The following is a 19,088-nucleotide window of genomic DNA, read 5'->3' on the forward strand; positions in this document are numbered from 1 at the left end:
AGCCTAGGCCACGTGGGCGGTGGGGACCTCAGCCTCTCTCAAGAACTGCTTGATTTCTCACTGGGGTGGGACAGGCTAGCGGTAAAAGATGCCTTGGCCATAGCCACGAAAGGAACATTGAAATAGATGCAGTTGGCGAGGCTGGGCAGAAAGGCCCAGAGAGAGACCGATAGCCCTAAGCTCCTTGAAGCGTCAGCCTTGTTACTAAAGAGGCGATTCCCATTGAATGGCATGCCCATTAGGGAGGCTTTGACATCGCCAGAGAACCCAGTCAATCATAAACACACATGGCGACGAATGGTAACATTGCTGCCTACCGCTTATCCAATGGAGTCTGATGTCCAAGTCACAACGAATTGTGAACTTGGGGACATCACAACCAGCTTGGATCTCCTGAGAAAGCACAGGGCGAATGTCTTTCAATACACTGGGGAGGACTTGTGACACTGAGCCCTAGAGTATGAGTGTAACAGCCTAACAAACAGGAGGCGTTCACTTATTGCAGGGCCAGACAGGTGTTTTCTGGAGGGCGACCCTTATTTTGATTCTGTCAGGGGGAGTGGTCCAACTGGTGAAAGCCTGCATCCTGAAGCTCTGAAGGGTGCTGTGCCAAAAATGCCGGGTTACCTGGACAGTGCGATGGCACCTGGCAATTTAATTGTTGACTGGAGGGCCATTAATAAGCTTGGCCCATACCCCCATGAGGGTATCTGGCAGGGCCTCATTGAAAGAGGAGGGGGGTTCAGAATTAGTCTGGTCGTAGGATCTCAGTAAGCATATCTGATTTCATCTCCAGGGTGGAGAGCTGGAGGTCATGGAATTCAGCTGCCCTACCCATAACCAAAGCGTAGGACGCAAATTTTTTTCATGGCTGGGCCAGGAGAAGAGCATACACCATTCTTTGGGGAGATATTTGGCCCACTAACCTCCTGCAAACCCACTTACCAATTGTCCTTGGTGTAGGGCTGAGCGAACTAATTTTTTTTCACAGTGGTTGTCAAAGTTAGTACGGAAGAGGGAATGGAATGATTGTTACCTGCCACGTGATGGGTCAATCAGATTCAGGTGTGATATCAGTCGAAGTCAGACCGGCATGAAAAAGGACAATCTGAACTGCCACCTCAGGAGGCATCAGCATGGGTTTGGGTGCCAGAAGCAGCACCGGAACTGCAACAGAGGGCAGAAGTGACTCAGAGGGTTCAGCTGGTGCAGAGAGCAAACCCGCAAGCTGGAGTTGAGGTGGAAAGCCTCCCGACTCCGCTGGGCCCAAATCTAGGTCATGAAAGTCGGTGGGGATCCGAAGAACCAGAGTACACCTAGGCAAAACTCTTCGATCTGGCACCGCTTCCCTGGGTGCCCAGGAAACTCTAGTTGTGCCAGAACCAGCAGCTGAATCACCTCTGAAGTTAGTCAACTTTGAGGAGGGGGGGGGGGGAGGGGAGGGGGGGGGAAGCGAGATGGTTGATACCACCCATGCAAGTTGTTGGGGGAAGTGTGAATGGCATGAAGGCAGAACTCCTCTTTGACTTCTTGTGTTTTAGGTAAATACTGGAGGACTGAGCACAATGAAGAGTAGCCTCAGTCGAATCCAGGAACAGGACCTGGATTTAGACTTGGAGTGGTTCCGACACTGCAACTTCTTGGTGAATGTTTAGCCTTGCGTTCCCGGGAGGCCTTCAGGTTCATGGACTAGAAGTCTCCGCAAGTCTTAGAGTTGCGGCCTAACCCCAGACACAACAGGCATACCTGGTGGGGATCTGTCACAGACCTCTGCTTGCGACAGTCCTTACAGGGTTTAAAGCAGCTGCCTAAAGAGTGACGTCCCTTGTACACTGAAAAACATTTTAGGCCCCACACGTCACTTCTAGTGTGGAATAGAGTTGTGCGGAGCTGCAAGGTGCCACCTTCCGGCACGCAGAGGTACTTTGAAAAGTGTTTCTGAATCCATTCCAGCCTGGAGAGTACTCTAAGGTGAGGAATCTGTGGTTAGATTGGTTATAAAAAAAATAGGCTTATTTTCTAGATGTACTTCAACAGATCCCGGTCCCGGTCTAACATAAATCAATTACCCTTACAACAAGAGAGCCAAGCTGAAACAAGACTGGGTTGGAAGGTTACCACGAGTAGCCGCATGGCTCCTCTGGGAACACTGAGCAACCTCACATGCCGGGAGGAACAAGCTTTCAGCTCTAGGAAGAACAGACAAGCATATAGATTCATTTAATGCATATCTGGTGACTATTGCAAGTTGACACTGCATCAAATACCTCCCAGAATCTTTCCTCTGGGACAGGATACTCATTCTAGCAGAATGATAATTCCTCTCTGAATTGAAAGACCGGGACTCATGTTGGGGTTGAGAATTCATAAAAGGTGATATTCGCGTATAGATGCATGCATATAGATGCACATAAAGCTAGCTCAATGAGATTTACAGGTTTGGGAGGAAAGCTGCAGTTGATTAGGAGCCCATTTCATGAATTTGCACGTCATTCTGCATAGGTACATCAGGACTTACCAAAAGAACCTCCAATAAAGATACCAGATAATTTGAAACACAAGGTCATGTATTTATTCAAAACTGTACATTATAAAATGTCACATACAGACAGTGGACATAGGTAGAGTCGTCTTAGCGGTTCACACACTACTGAAAGAAGAGTATAAACAAAGAAAGCAACAGAAGTGTTGCAACACAAATGAAAACCAAATGGCTGAACAAACAAAAAAAATATATATATATAATCAGACACAAAAGTTCTCATACCTCATGCTGCAATTCTATAACCCACCAGTTCATACTTGTGAAAGAACTTGGTAAGACTACAATTTATTGGTGGAAGTGATGGTTGAATGTTGCTAGCATTTGCAGTATTAACCGACACCCTGAAACTCAATTATGGCCTGAACCCCAACTAATCACAATAAATAGCTCAGAATCAGATGTTGCAGGCACTTCTACACGTCTGCGGTATCCACAATTAAACACTTACAAATAAATGTTTGTGATGTACTTAGCAAATTTTTACAACCAAGGGTAACATTAGTGTGGGCCCTCACACTACACTTATGTGGCTATCTCACTTGGAGGTCTCTGGCCTCAGAATGGCTACTAGAAGGTAGCCATACTCAAGCACTCAGGAAGAAAGTAGATCAATGACCTTAAGATGATTCCCTGGCAGGCATTACTGCAACTAGTGTGTAAGCTACCAGAGAAGGGAACATTTCAGTGAGCACAAGGGAGAATGCATATGCCAAGAAACCTGGTTAATGTTGCAAAAATTAATTTACAGATAGAAACAGGTCCAAATAGCTGCCTGCTTAAATACATTGCAATTAGCAGGCAATTATTCTCCGAAGCCACAGCCTGCTCAGTCTTCACACAGCCCATTAAAAGCTCCCACAATCTGCCCTTCTGGGATCAATTGTTTGTTAATAAATAATTGTTTGCAGTGGTGAAATGGTATCAGCAGGTTTTCTGATTAGTTTTCATTCAGTAACCTAATAAAACTGTAACCCAATCGGCTTCCAGTGAGTCCATACCCACCCTTACTCGGCTCGTCAGTCCAGGAAATAGCAAGCCATCTGCTTCAAAAGGAAGAGAGGCCAAGAGGAAGCGCAGTCTAATTGCGCATTAACCTTCTCATAAGGAGGCAACTTAGAGCTTCAGCAGAATCGGTCACAGAGCCAGAGGTTCACAATTGCGCAGTTCCAACTTCTGCAGAATACATACTGATGCTGAAAACTGCATGTTTCAGCCACTGGGGTGGGGTACAGTGGGTGGAAACAAAAAAAAACCTGAAGTGAGATCTCAGACAACAGGATGAAGGGGGCGAATTGCAATTACTGATTGAACGCTGGGCTGGTAGTGCATGGACTACAGTGTGCTGCTGTGAGAGTCTCAGTGTACACACACACACAGAGCAATAGGGCCACACCATCAGAGATACAGAATTTGAATACCCAACTCAAAGCAGGCATTACAGAACACTCTGGGTAGCAAAAAACTGTGCTTTGGAAGCTTATGTGGTATGCTTTAACACTCCAAGCACAAGGGAGTGACGAGTGGAGGGTTTCAAGAATCAAAGGTTTAGTGCAATTGAAGGCATTTTATATAAACAGGAATGTAATTGCATAAAGCCATAGGGGGCCCATAGAGGCCCATTAACAATTTGTTCAAAATCCATGACTTTCTTGCGTGATAAGCACGGGGAATTTGTTCCAGGGCAGTGAAAAAAAAAAAAATCATAAAAAGGTTCTAAGACTCGGACCACAACACTATGTAAGAGAGGAACAAAATGTTCACTGCATTAAGGAATTTTGAGAAGTGAAATATTTGAATCAACATCTATTTTTTTCTGGCACTTGGCTCAATTGAGGGGGCGCTGAAGGATTCTAAAAACCTAAACCTAAAAACAAAAAGTGAGGAGAAAACAAAAAATGAACACGTGCTTGAGACAAATGAGTCATTAACACTATTGAAGCAGAAAGTAAGGTCAGTGGGGCATTAAGTCAACCCCCACTTCCTAATTTGCTCCCCTGCTCAAACATTCTGCAAATCAGTTGGTTGGCTTCGCTGTGGTATTTAAGAACTGGTCTCCAAGCTTTGATAAGAGGACACTTTCCAGACTAATGCTGAAACACCAAATGCTGCAGTCAAACATCAACACATTAAAAAGTTATACTCTTCTTCTACATATCAAGTAGGATTGAAATCCACCAACGTCCAACTGTATACTGAGTGGCTAGGAGTCTCATAATGGTGTGGGATGTCAAACAAACGCACCACCATCTGCCAGCACAGCCTCCTCTTAAAGTTAAGGAGTTCTAGAGGAGGAGCTAGGAACAGCTTTGCGGTAACTTCATTTGGGCTTGGTCTCTGCATCAGTCACTTGGCGAATGTAAATAGCATCTTCTGGGTGATCAACGTCATCCATCTCGAACATGTAGGAGGCAGCAATGGCCAGTGTGGTTCCATCGTTGCTGAAAGCAAGTGAGGCGATGCTGGTAGGATAGCGATGGAATTGACACAGTCGCTTCTTATTAAAGGGATCCCAGATGTTAACAAACCCATCAGAACCACCTGCCAGAGGAAGATCACATATCATTAGGTTTAAACTCAACGCATGTTAACAAGTATAGAGATGCCATTACTTACTGCTTGTAATTTAATATAGTACACTTGGCTCCATTACATGACAAATGCAATGATAGATCACACACACACACACTGAACCTCTGATAATGCAAGGGGACACAAGCCTTGTCACTGCTGTTTCAAAGAGGCAAGTTTTTATTTTTCCAGAACTGGACTGTTTTTCAATTAAACACTTCACAAGGCCACTGTGTGCGCCGTTTTCCCCCCTGCAACCTTCAACCAGTATAGCACAAGGCCCTGCTGCCCAGATAGCACACCCAAAGGGGATCCCCAAACATGGTGGAGGGAGCCCACTGCCCTCTGACCAGGCTACCGGTAGACTCAAGGTTGCTTGTAGCTGGAATCCTAGTTACCAGTGTAAACCCTTTCACCTGCTGAAGTGACTTGAACATATCAGTAGACCAGTGTGGTAATCCCATTATGAAGCTTCATGTTGAATGCTAACAAGAGCCCAGAAGGAGTAGTTTCTTACCTGTAACTCCAGTTCTGTAGTAGGGGTATCTCTGTTATAGTCATAATCTATGAATAGTCCCGCCCATGTGCGGGGACCCCGGAGCAATCAAAATATCTCTTAAGTTGTCCTGCATTTGCAAACCTGCAAAGACACTTAAGAGACAGACAAAAATAATACAGCCTAATAACACGGCTGCACTGGCCAGCACTTCCTCTGAAGTGAACACAAAGCCAAAATAAAGTTTAAATGTCATTTTTATTCACATCTGACATGTTTCTTTATTGTATCACACTCCCTTCACCAAAATCCCTTTAAGCAATAGAGAGGAAGAGGTGGACAGACAAGCCCTATAGGCTGTCATTATGTGTCTGCTAAAGGGATACCGTGCCTTTAAGAAACTCTCCAGAGACCCCCGGTATCCCAGGATGCACAGCCCAAGCAAGTTACTTTCAGTTCTTTTTGAAGGTGTATAACAACAGGCCTGACACTGTCAGAATTTCTCCACCGGGGAGGAGGGAGGGTCGCTTATGACTATAACAGAGATACCCCTACTACAGAACTGGAGTTAGAGGTAAGAAACTACTCCTTCTGTAGTAGGGGATCTCTGTGTATAGTCATAATCTATGAATAGAATGGCAAGCCCATCCCAACCAACAAACAGCGGTGGAGTAAGAACCAAACACCAACAAATCACTGTGCAAACAAATTCCTCAGCGAAGCCTGTCCAACCTGCGCATCCGCCCTAGCATCAGAGTCCAGGCAGTAATGCTTTGTAAACGTATGGACCGACTTCCAGGTGGCAGCCTTACAAATGTCAGCAATTGGAACATTCCTAAGCAAAGCTGTAGTAGCTGCTTTGCCCCTAGTCGAATGCGCTGTAGGCTTACCCCCTAACGTCTTATTAGCTTTCTGGTAACAAAGCTGAATACAGGACACAATCCATCTGGAGATGGACTGTTTTGAGGTAGCTAGACCAGTTCTTACCGAACCATAATTGACAAACAGTTGATCCGACCTGCGGATGTCTTTTGTCTTATCTAGATAGAATTTCAACACCCTACGCACATCTAGAGAATGCAGAGACCTCTCCGCCGGAGAGGAGGGATGCTGAAAAAATGTAGGCAAAGTTATCATTGGATTTACGTGGAAATCAGATATGACTTTAGGCAAAAACTTAGGATGAGTACGCATTACCACTTTAGAAGCATGGAATACAGTATACGGCTCTTGACAACACAGAGCCTGAATCTCACTTACTCTCCTGGCCGATGTAGTGGCCACAAGGAAGGCGGCCTTCCAGGACAAATGCTGCAGAGAAGCCTTATGAATAGGCTCAAAAGGCTCCCTCATTAATCTGGACAACACCACGTTCAATTCCCATGGTGGAGAAGGTCGTCTAACAGGGGGAAACACCTTACGCAAACCCTCCAAAAAATCTTTAATCACAGGGAGTTGAAAAAATGAGGTTTGGGAAGGGCCCTTTCTATACGCATTCAAAGCTGCAAGATGAACTTTAATCGACTGAAAATTAAGCCCAGATTGAGCTAACTGCAGCAGATAAGGCAAAATAACATCTTCTTTACAGGATGTAGGGTCAATGTCCTTTGCCTTGCACCATAAGCAGAATCTCTTCCACTTATAGGCGTAAGAAGTCCTCGTAGACGGTCTCTTCGCCTCTTTCAAGATCTCCATACAGTCCTGAGGTAGGTTCAAGTGTCCATACTGTACTAGCTCAGGAGCCATGCTGCCAAACTCAAGGACGAGAGATTGGGGTGAACCATCTGTCCCCCGAACTTCGTGAGAAGGTCCGGCCGACACGGCAGGCGCCGGTGTGGCAGAACAGACCGGTGAAGAAGGTCGGTGAACCACCATTGCCTCGGCCACTCCGGAGCAATCAGGATCATCTTGGCTCTGGATTGCGACAGCTTGATCAGCACCGCCGGGATCAGGGGAATGGGCGGAAAGGCGTAGAGAAAGCTGTTGGACCAGCTGATCCATAGGGCATTCCCCAGTGTCCCTGGTTGGTAGTACCTGGACGCGAAGTCGCGGCATTTGCAGTTTTCTGCCGTAGCGAACAGATCGATATCCGGAGTGCCCCACTCCGCGAAGACGTCTCTTAGCACGTCGTCGTTTAGCACCCACTCGTGATTTTCTTGAACGAGCCTGCTGAGTGTATCGGCTTGGGCATTCTGCACTCCCGGCAGATGGGTTGCCGTGATAGTCAGGTTCCTGTCCACCAGCCAATTCCAGATAGTCTGTGCCTCCCGAGACAGCGTGCGTGACCGGGAGCCCCCCTGCTTGTTGAGGTAGTACATGGTAGTAGTATTGTCCGTCTGAACAAGCAGGGAGTTCGTCGTGAAGGAGGGATGGAACGCCTTCAGGGCCAAGTGTACTGCTCTGAGTTCCAAAAAGTTGATGTGGTAAGTCATTTCCGTCTGCGACCAGATCCCCTGAATCTGAAGAGGGCCCGAATGCGCTCCCCAGCCCTGGAGAGACGCATCGGTCACTATGGTCTGGACCGGAATATCCTTGTGGAAAGGAGTCCCCTTGCAAACATTCTCTGAGGAGCACCACCATTTCAGAGATTGGAGAGCGTGTTGGGACAGATGAATCTTGTCCTCCCAACGCCCCCGCCGCTGGTCCCATTGACCCTCCAGACATTCCTGCAGAGGCCTCATATGCAGACGTGCATTGGGGGTGAGAAAGATGCATGAAGCCATCGACCCCAGCAAGGAAGACACCGTCCTCACTGTAGGAGAGCGGGCTGAGAGGAGGTGCAGGGCCTTCCCACGGATCGATAAGCGTCTCCCCTCCGAAGGACACACGCTTGCGTTCAAGGTATTGACTGAGGCCCCCAAGTATTGGAGACACTGCACAGGGATCGGCACTGACTTCGACATGTTGATGTGCAGTCCCAGGCGATGCAGCAAGGCAGCTGTCCTGTTGAAGTGACACTGGGCTTCCCGGTACGTGGAGGCTTTGATCAGCCAGTCGTCCAGGTATGGATACACAAACACCTTGCTTTTCCGCAAGTGTGCCGCCACCACTGCCATGCACTTGGAGAACGTCCGTGGGGCAGACTTCAGACCAAACGGGAGTACTGTATACTGGTAATGGTTGTTGCCTACCAGAAACCTCAGGAACTTGCGATGCTTTGGTGCGATCGGCACGTGAAAGTAAGCGTCCTGCAGATCTATGGCGCACAGCCAGTCTCCTCGATGCAACTGAGGGTAAATCTGATGCAGGGACAACATACGGAACTTTTCTCTGCGGATCCACTTGTTTGCTTGACGCAGATCCAGAATAGGCCTGAACTCGTTCTTGTCCTTTTTTCTGACGAGAAAGAACCTTGAGTAAAGACCTTTTCCTTTTTGCCTCAAAGGAACAGCTTCTATGGCCTTCTTTGCCAACAGAACGTCCGCCTCCCGCTGGAGCTCCAGCACCATGTAGGGAGAGCGCACTGGTGGAATCTGTGGAGGCGGGCTGCCTGTCCCTCAGGGTCCTCTTGGAAAAGCTTTTACAGATGACACATGTAGCTGGGACATGTGAGGACGGCAAGCAGAGGATACAAACATCATGTGGGTCAGTCTTGGCCTTTTTCCTCCCACACTCAGGGCATTTATCGAACAAAGCCATGCTAAGAGTGGGCCAAAACTGCTCCAGGTTGCAGGCAGTAGTAGACCAAGGCTCTAGACGTCGAATGAAAACACTATTTATCCCAAAAAATCCAACTTTTATCAAATAAACCACCCAAAAGGGTAGAGCTCAAGCTCCAGGGTCCTGCTAGCAGGAGCCGGAAAAAAGAACTGAAAGTAACTTGCTTGGGCTGTGCATCCTGGGATACCGGGGGTCTCTGGAGAGTTTCTTAAAGGCACGGTATCCCTTTAGCAGACACAATGACAGCCTATAGGGCTTGTCTGTCCACCTCTTCCTCTCTATTGCTTAAAGGGATTTTGGTGAAGGGAGTGTGATACAATAAAGGAACATGTCAGATGTGAATAAAAATGACATTTAAACTTTATTTTGGCTTTGTGTTCACTTCAGAGGAAGTGCTGGCCAGTGCAGCCGTGTTGTTATTAGGCTGTATTATTTTTGTCTGTCTCTTAAGTGTCTTTGCAGGTTTGCAAATGCAGGACAACTTAAGAGATATTTTGATTGCTCCGGGGTCCCCGCACATGGGCGGGACTATTCATAGATTATGACTATACACAGAGATCCCCTACAACAGAACTGGAGGATCTGATCGTTTTTATATTAGATCAACCATCTCCATATCCGACATTCCACTAGTTTTCATCACTAGACCAAGATATCAATAAATTAACCAAACCCATTGCTATTCTACACTTCTGTTATCGAGGACTATGAACAGCTTATTTACACTATCGTACTAAATGGTAAAATCTTAACTTCGGAATGGGATATTGTACATTCACTTTTTCTCTAATACCACTGTAAACTGATACTGCTACATATTGTACTGAAACGTTCCATAATACTGTCACTGACAGTCAAAAACAAATACTGACATGTACTGCGCCAAGACAACGCTGATGGCCTTGGTAAGCACTACATAAAAACTGAGTTAGTAAATTAAATACCTGCACACCTGGAAGAGTGCATTAAACCACCTATATGTAAAATGCTCTCAACCACTCTCTGGCGGTCAATCACTCCTGTATGTACCGGATTGTGGCATCAATGTAACACAAGGGGTTATGGTGTTGTAGATACGCGCCACAAGCACATTACAAGTGGCGCACAAGGTCCCCAGTCCCCCCAATATACTGCCATGGGGACATGCCATTCTCTGCATAGTGAAGTCCTCTCCCATCAAGTACATATAGGAGGCAATTTAGGGAACCCAGTGTCAGCCCTAACAGGCCACTGCTTTGACAGAGAACAAAGGACCAAAAGCATTTTTTCCAGTCTTTAGCAAAGCTGGTTGCAAACCTGCCCAACAAACTACTGCTGCCTGGCGTGTCTGGCCGGTCACACTCTGAATCCGCATGATGTGACCATCTGGTCCTCTCTCTTATCCCATTTCCTACTGGTGAGAGAAGTACCAGTAGTTCCTGGGATAAGGGATAGTGGTTCAAGTGTCCAAAGGGACCATACTCTGAATTCAGAGTCAGAGAAGGATGAGTCATGCAGGTAGCTGGACAGCTGAAAAGATTTACTGGACTGGCAAGACATTCACATGATACGGGCCCCTAAAGTTTGGTGCCTTTTTTGTGGTTGAGGGATGGGGAGAGGCTGGGGTACTAAGGATGGCAGTTACTTTGTTTTACCAAGTAAACCCTTAATAAAACTTTTGTACTTTGAGGGGACCAGCTACAGCTGGTTTCCAAACTGTGCTCAGTGCCCCACCACTGACCGCTAGAGAACAGTAGCTCTGTTAACTGAATAATTAAATTCTGAGACCCAGTTCTTTGTTACTCTTGAATTCATTTCTGCGTCATAGAATTCTTGCTCTCTGGTGGCATTTTGGCAGTTGCACCAGTCTGGGATCAAATCCAATAATGTCCCCTTTCCTCTCAAGTATACCGGAAAGTAGGGCAAATGACTGACATATAATAACATAATTGATGCTCTGTAACATTAATTACTGCACCCTTGCGCCACTGATTAGGATCTGTGTAAGCCAAACTAAGGAGACACAAAGGTTCTAGGCTGTAGCTCACAAACTCTTCCACAAAGGATAACACTCAGTTGACCCAATTTGTTTGAATTGTGGAGATGTGTGGTTTAAGTACTAGGACATTGTTTGTGGGTCATAGCACAGCACTAGAATGTGATAGAACATTTGGATTTACTTAATTTAGGTAACGTAAACAAGTTAAATGTGAATAAATACAGCTACTTTGGGGGGGGGGGGGGGGGCCTGGCATGCCAACAGGAGTGGTAGAAGCATAAAATACAAGCGCGGAGGAGTGCTCCACGGTGTTGCTTTCCTGAACTTGGTTCTCTCCACCCACCCCCCCCCTCTCTCTCCCGCTTTTCATGTTACCTTGGGGCTGCGCATCGGTGGCTTGAGCTGGACTCATGATGGGCTGTTCTTCATTGCAGGCGACGAACTATAGGCTCGACCCAGCCCTGGCCCTCCTGACTGGAGCCTGAGGAGCAATCGCCAGAGTGAAGTGCTGCAGGGGTGTTGCTTCCTTAGATGGCTGTTCACTGGCTCTAGGTACGGGGCCTGCAAATCTAGGGCCTGAAGAGACTGTCCATACTGATCACTCCGCCCCCCCCCCCCCCCCCCCCCCCCTTCCCTCCTGCAGGAAGTGAAGCAGCAGTGTAGGACTAGGAGCCCCAGCGTTATAGTTCTAGGTAGTTGGGAAGGGGCGTATTGTAAATCGATAACACTAGAGCTTGGGATGTGCCAGTTGAATGCCTGAAACATCCGGACACTGATTTTCCTGAGAATTCCATACTTTCTGAACAGGGGCAGGAAGAGGGCTAAGCATAACCATTTTATTTTACAGGACTTAGCCAATACTGGTCACAGCTATTGTGAGCAATCTTAATACTTGCACACCGATATGCTAGGTCTTCAACTGATTTTCTATCACCGATATGTAGAGGCAGTAAGAACCAGGATGGGGGAGGGGAGTAAATAGTTCCTTGAGTTTGAAGTAGGATCTGCTGGCAGAGGACTGATAGTATTGCAAAATATCACATTTGCCTTGAAATTTTGAACTATGTCCATATCTGTATCATTTTATATGTATCGACTTGGCGATGTGTTTGAACTGTGAACTTCTTGTGGACTCCTATGCAGCCTATGAATGTCAAAACTTAATAAAAATAGTTTAAAAAAATCTATTTTTAAATACATAGTTCAGTCTAGAAAAACAGCGTGCTTTACTGTCCTATACTATATTCATGTTCCAAGCTTACCACCACTAGCCGCAGGAAAAGCATTGACTATTCAAGTGCTGCTAGGTTTAACAGTCAAGTGTGCAAAGGGAATAGCTTGGTTATTTGGAGTATAGTAGTTTTAGGATGCCCAGGGTAAAAGACAGTACCAACCACTAATACTGCTTGGAAATTTGCCAGCTTCAGGGCACTTACATTTTTTTTTAAATAAAACAAAAAACATACCTACACATTGATTCTGGCCGTTGATGTATTAGTTAATGGCACCAGATAAACTGGTCTAATTGAGCGCAAGAGCAGGCAAGTGAAACGGCGAAACAGCACAAGCGAGATAAAACACGTATGAATAGGAGTGTGCAAAATAGAACACCCATGACAAGGTGAGCGAAAAAGCATGCGAGTGTGTTGGAGATGGGAGGTACTTGTAATGCAAGAGCTAAGCCGCTGTGTTCTAAGAGAATGGGTCTCGTCAGAATGTTCACTGTTCCTGAAAAGCAGGTATAAAGGAGCTTGCAACTTGAGGCATGATTGGAGCATCACAACCTGCTCCGATCTAGTGACAGATTAGAGCTGCATATAAAATGCACTGATATCGGTTTCTCGTCTTTTCCCTTTCCACACCCTCAGCAGCACAGTGTGAATTGTTTGCAACAGTGCGCTGAATACTAATATGGAACCTTTTTAGATGTTAAAAAGACCATGCTACAAAACAAGGCAGCCGGAGGGCATCGAGGAACCTGCAATTAATTGCCGTGTTTATTAGAAGGATGGCTACCAAAGGTAAGTAACTTTTTTCTGACGGATACGTCTAACCACAGATTCCTCGCCTTAGAACAGACACCAAAGTAGTACCTCCCAGGGAGAAGGGTGTGTGGAGTCACGGGTGAAGTGTCCTTCACGCCAGACCTTACTATCAAGGCAGTAATTCTTTGTGAACGGATGCCCATGTTGAAGCGTGAAAAATACTAAGGAGCGTCAACGCAGTGGTAGAAGAATTGTCCCAGAGACCTCATGGGGGCTGCTTCTAATCTAGGCCTATGCATAGGAGATCTTGAGGTGGATATTCCTCTGTATTAAGAAGCCCTCTTCTGCTCGGTCTTCCCCTTCTTTGCCCTGGAGAATTCCACATAAAGTGGATTGTATACTCAATGGTGCTTGGCATGATCTATGTAAAAGTTTAAAATCGCTTGTTAGGGTCCAACCTATGGAGCCTCGCCTCTTCTATCGTGGGTTGAGGGGGAGAAAATAAGTCTGGTACAGTGATGGATTGCCTGGAATGGACTTATGGCTTACCACCATATGCCACCTTGGGTGTAAGATCTAAAGCAGTTAATAGTCACTGTTTATTCTCCAACTATGGAAATGCAGTTGCATAGATGTGTGGAGGACCCTGCCCTGCTGCTGATACAGGAGGCCCTCACTAAGTGGTAGCCTGATCAGAGGACGCAGGAGGTGTGGGTACCACACACTCCTGGCCCAATCCAAAGCTACCAGGATGAGTTGAGCCTGGTCTTTCCTGATCTTCGAAGCAGGAGAGGTGGTGGCAGGAAGGCACAACAGTTCAATTCCAGCCCAAATAAATATTCAAAAAAGTGTTCTTGAGAATACTCCAAATGAGCAAAACCGCTGTATTGGACAGTGGCAAAACGATCTAGCCTCCTCCTCAAACTCGATGCGGTGTAAAATGCTCTGCACCATCACAAGATGTAGACACTTGTGATAGTCTAGAGAACATCTGCTCAATTAGTCTGCTCTGCTATTCCTGGACCCGCCAGGTGGTTGACCACCAGAAAGATGCCCTGGCGCTCCAGCCAACTTCTGAAATGCATAGCATTCTTGGCAGAGGACAAAGGGCTCCATTCCAACCTGCTTGTTTCCAAGGTGCACCAGTCTTCCCTTGATCAACAGCAGAAAATACTTCAAGGAAAGATGAATGGCTCGTAGATTGATGTGGAGCTGGCCGGCCACTGGAAACTATAGACCTCCAATCTGCTCCCACCTACCCAGTAGTAATGCAGGTCCCCAGTGTCCACTCTGCAATGGGAACATAGTATGGTCTGTAAGACAAAATTGTTATTGGTGATCTACCACTGCAGATCTTGATCTCGGATACATGCAAGAAAGGCAGCCATGATGTCGGGCGCACTAGGATTTCAGGCTCCACTGCAGGGCTTGCATGTTCCCCTGGCAGAGCGGACATGGAAGATGTACAAGGCCAAGAAGTCTCAGAACCACCTGGATCATCTGGATCGAGCATGAATCATTAGGAGCATAGCCTTCATGTACAGGACTCCTTGCTGTGGAGAAAATGCCTTGAACTCCACCATGCCTAGGATGGCCTCCAATGAATAGGGAGGGGCCTGTGACGGAATCAGGTGGTACTTCGGCTCATTTCCAGTAAATCCCAACAATGGTAGAAGTTCTGCTGTCACCTTTGACTGTCCATGCCAAACTGTGGTGAGCCACCTTCAGCGGCGAGTTATTGAGCTTCGGGACTCCCAACCTCCGAATACAATCAGCAACCACAGCCATTGCTATAGAGAACACCTGAAAGACTATGTTGAGAAAGAAGGGGAGCTCGACAAACTGAAAATGTTCCTGGCCAACCTTGTAACACCAGGGAGAATGCAGGGTGGGTATTAAAAAAATAAATTAAATGAGGTATCCTGCACTATCCGGAGTCCAGAGCAGATAGGATCTGAGCATTCTGAATGTGTTCTTCCACAGCATAGTGTTCAGGGGTCAGAAGTTCAAGCTATGCATGATGCCACTGTTTTTTCGGGATAGAGAAATTTAAAGAATAACCCCGGTATTCCTTAAATTCCGGTACACCTTCTATGATGCTGTTTGAGAGCAAAAAGAGTAACTTCTCATGCAGGATGGACAGATGCGCGAATTACATTTGTTCTGGTGTGAGAGTAGAGTAAAGGTCAAAGTGTTGCATATTTAAATAATTTGCAAGACCCATTTGTTTGATATGATGGATCGACAACTCTGAAGGAGCAAGACCTCTGACCTCCTGGTCAGAGACCTGCTCTCTCCCCCAGCAGCGCCACTGCCACTGTGCAGGTAGGTGTTAGAGGCCCTCCTCCACCTGCAGGCTCCTGCCTGCGGCTCAACCCTGCTGGTCCAGTGGGAGAGCCTTGCTCTTCTGCTGGTCCGCTGCTGTCTGTCCCAGTGTTGTGCACGTTTTTCCTGTCTTCCTTCTGTCTGCCGCCCCCACGGCCCCTCCCCCCTGCCGGTTGCCGCTCCCGCCTCCCAGCTGCGCTTCCCTCCCCTATTTAATGGTGGCCAAAGGCAAGCCTGTAAGCGCCTGTACGCGACCAGCGCCAGGGACCCTGGATCTCCGACCTCCCACCGCTACGACTCAGCTGTACTCCTTGCGCTCAACCCCAGAAGGAACTGCCAGCAGTCGACGCCGAACACCAACCACGGCCTCCTGCTGACAATCTTTCACTATCCACAGCACCCCTGCGACCACCGCACCCACACCAGACGCCCGCACCAGCAAAGCTCTGAAGTGCATCCCCCTCAATGTACGCTCCCTACAAAGACAACGTAGTGATCTGGGAACTCTGACACCCTCTGGCCTGACGTAGTGTTCTTCACAGAAACCGGGACAACCGCTGCCTCCGCCCCAGACATCGCCACTCCGATGGATAAAAGATCCAGAGGAAGGACAGCCCCACTGCCCAGGAGGCGTACTCGTCATCGCAAACAAGAGCTGCCTCCGACTCTCCACCTCCAGCACAAGCGACTCCCTCTCCAACACAGAACACCTCCGCTTCCAGATCCAGACCAGCCCCAGAATCACGCTTCACGGCACCCTCGCTTACAGACCCCGAGGGCCTCGTGCTCCTTTCACCACTACCATTGCCAACCTCATCGCACCCCACGCCATCACCTCCACAGACTACAAACTCATTAGAGACCTGAACTTTCACCTCGACAACCGTAGCGACCCAGACTCTACTGTCCTCCTGGAAAACCTCGGATTGAAGCAGCTCGTCACCACCACCAACCACAAGGCCAGACACCTCCTCTAACCCATCTTCGCAGGAGGGACCAACATCCACTTCAGCCACACCTCGCAGCCCCTCTGGACAGACCACCACTGCGTACACTTCTTTTTCAACACCACCACCGTACACCAACCCGCCACAAAGGAATTGGAGCAAGGTCACAGAGGAGCACCTTAACTACAATCCCCCCCCTCTGCAACAACCAATGCCAACTTTGCAGCCAAGGAACGACACCGCTGGATGATCAGCTGCGTAGACAAGCTCGCACCCCTCTGCCACCCTGACAAACAACGCCCCCTGAAGGCTGCCTGGTTCACCACCAACCTCCAAGAAGCCAGACGCTCCCGCAGACGCCTTGAGAAACGCTGGAGAAACAGCAAAACCACCGAAGACCAGACCACCCACAAGAACGCCATGAGAGAATACAACCAACGCATTAGAGCCACCAACAGGACCTTCATCCGGAAAATATCTTCACTAATGCCAGCAACTCAAAAGAACTCTTCAACATCATCCAGCAGTTCACCCCCCCCCCCAACCGAAGCCACGGATGTCACGCTGTCCCAGGACCTTTGCTACAAGCTCAGCTCCTACTTCGACCTGAAAATCAAGGCCCTCTACGACTACTTCAGTGAACACACTCCAGAAACCAGCCTCCCCTGCAGAAATGAAAACCAGCACACCATCTGTATACCGGTCACCACCGAAGATACCACCACGGCCATGAAGAGCACCCACTCAGGAGCCCCTATGGACCCCTGCCAGCCGCACATCTTCCACAGAGCTGCCGCCATAGCACCCGAACTACGCCGGACCATCAACGCCTCCTTCGAATCCAGCATTTTTCCCGACGACTGGAAGCAGGCAGAGGTCAAACTCCTCTTCAAGAAACCCTCGGCAGTCCAGACGGACCTGAAAAACCACCAGCCGATCTCTTTCCTTTCCTTCGCCGCCAAAGTCACAGAGAAATTATTCAACGCCCATCTGACCACCTTCATCAAAGAGAACGCCATCCTCGACTCTTCCCATACCAGTAACCACAGCACCGAGAACGCCCTCCTTGCCGCCACAGACATCATCCGCGTGCTGCTCAACCAGGGACACACGGCGGCCTTCATCCTGCTAGACCTCTCCGCAGTCTTAAACACCGCACTCTTGCAGTCGGACTCCACAACTTTGGCATACGGGGGACCACCCTCGACTGGATCTGTTCCTTTCTCGCAGGCATAACCCAAAGGACCAGACTCCCACGCTTCCTCTTCAAACCCACGGATATCAACTGTGGAGTATCCCAAGGATCATCACTCAGCCCCACGCTCTTCAACATCTACATGGCCCCCCTCGCCGCCATCGTCAGACAGCTTGTGCTCAACATAGTATCCTACAACGACGACACTCCGCTCATCCTCTCCCTCACTAAGAACCCAGAAGACACCAGACTTTGCTTCCAGAAAGGAATGACAGACGTCGCAGCCTGGATGAGCAACAGCTGCCTAAAGCTCAACTCGGAGAAGACAGAGGTCTTCGTCCTTGGATGCTCCCCCATCGCTTGGGACATCTGGTGGCCCTCTGCCCTCGGAAACCCACCCACCCCATGGACCACACCCGGAACCTTGGCATCATTCTAGACTCCTCCCTCACAATGACTCGCCAGATCAAAGCAGTCGCCTGTACCTGCTTCAACTCTCTCCGCAAGACCTTCAAGTGGATCCCCCCCAAAGCCAGAAAGACCGTCACCCACACACTCATAACCAGCAGACTGGACTACGGTAACGCACTCTACACTGGAACTAACAAATCCCTGCTACACCAACTTCAGACCATCCAGAACACCACAGCCAGACTAGTCCTCGGCACCCCACAACATAAGCACATGACCCAACACCTGCGAGACCTCCACTGGCTCCCAGTCGAGAAGAGTAGCCTTCAAGCTACTCACCCACGCCTAGAAAACCCTCCACAATATCGGACCCAAATACTTCAACAAAAGAGTCTTTCTACGTACTCGCAAGAAACCTCCGCTCCGCAGACCTTGCCCTAGCAGAGACCCAATGCATCCGCAGAAACAGAACAAGAGCCTTCTCCTACGTCGTAAAGGCCTAGAACGGGCTCCCAGTCAACATCAGACGCTCCCCCACCCTGCACACCTGCAGGAAGAACCTAAAGACCTAGCTTTTCTGCTGACCCGGGGCTGCACCATCCCCCGCGCCTTGAGACCCCACAGGTGAGTAGCGTGCATTAAAAGCCCCTGATAAATCGGAGAATTTTCTTAACCCCCCCGCCAGTTAAATAAAGCGGGTCATTGTCTGTTGTAACCGGGGAGGTGGAAGACAGATGCCTCTTCTGCCCTACCCACTGCCTGCCAGATCTGCCTCTGCAGCCAGGACTGGGCAGTCTGCTGGATCACCGGCTGGGAATACTGTTTCCGCACACATACCAGCACTATAGAAGCCCCTTAAATTTCCAAACCAGGTGCAGAAATTGTCAGGGGTCAGAAGCCCCAAAAAAGGAGCTTTAGCTCGGCTATCTTTAAAGCATTTCAAAGCAGAGATCACCTTCTCATCAATGAGGTGTAACC

The 19,088-nt window shown here is 48.2% G+C and overlaps 1 protein-coding gene across 2 annotated transcripts in view; it reads right to left on the reverse strand.

The window, feature by feature from the left end:
• Window positions 1–2,549: 2,549 nt before the first annotated feature.
• Window positions 2,550–19,088, reverse strand: part of BUB3 (BUB3 mitotic checkpoint protein) — a 100,953-nt gene continuing 84,414 nt past the window's right edge. For both annotated transcript variants that reach the window (XM_085601691.1, XM_085601700.1), the window contains one exon: window positions 2,550–5,083. In XM_085601691.1, the coding sequence (XP_085457817.1) occupies window positions 4,863–5,083 (221 nt within the window). In that variant the 3' untranslated portion in view covers window positions 2,550–4,862. The remainder of the gene's footprint in view (window positions 5,084–19,088) is intronic.

The sequence above is a fragment of the Triturus cristatus genome, chromosome 1_2 (genome assembly GCF_964204655.1).
Source record: "Triturus cristatus chromosome 1_2, aTriCri1.1, whole genome shotgun sequence".
NCBI classification, from domain to species: Eukaryota; Metazoa; Chordata; class Amphibia; order Caudata; family Salamandridae; genus Triturus; species Triturus cristatus.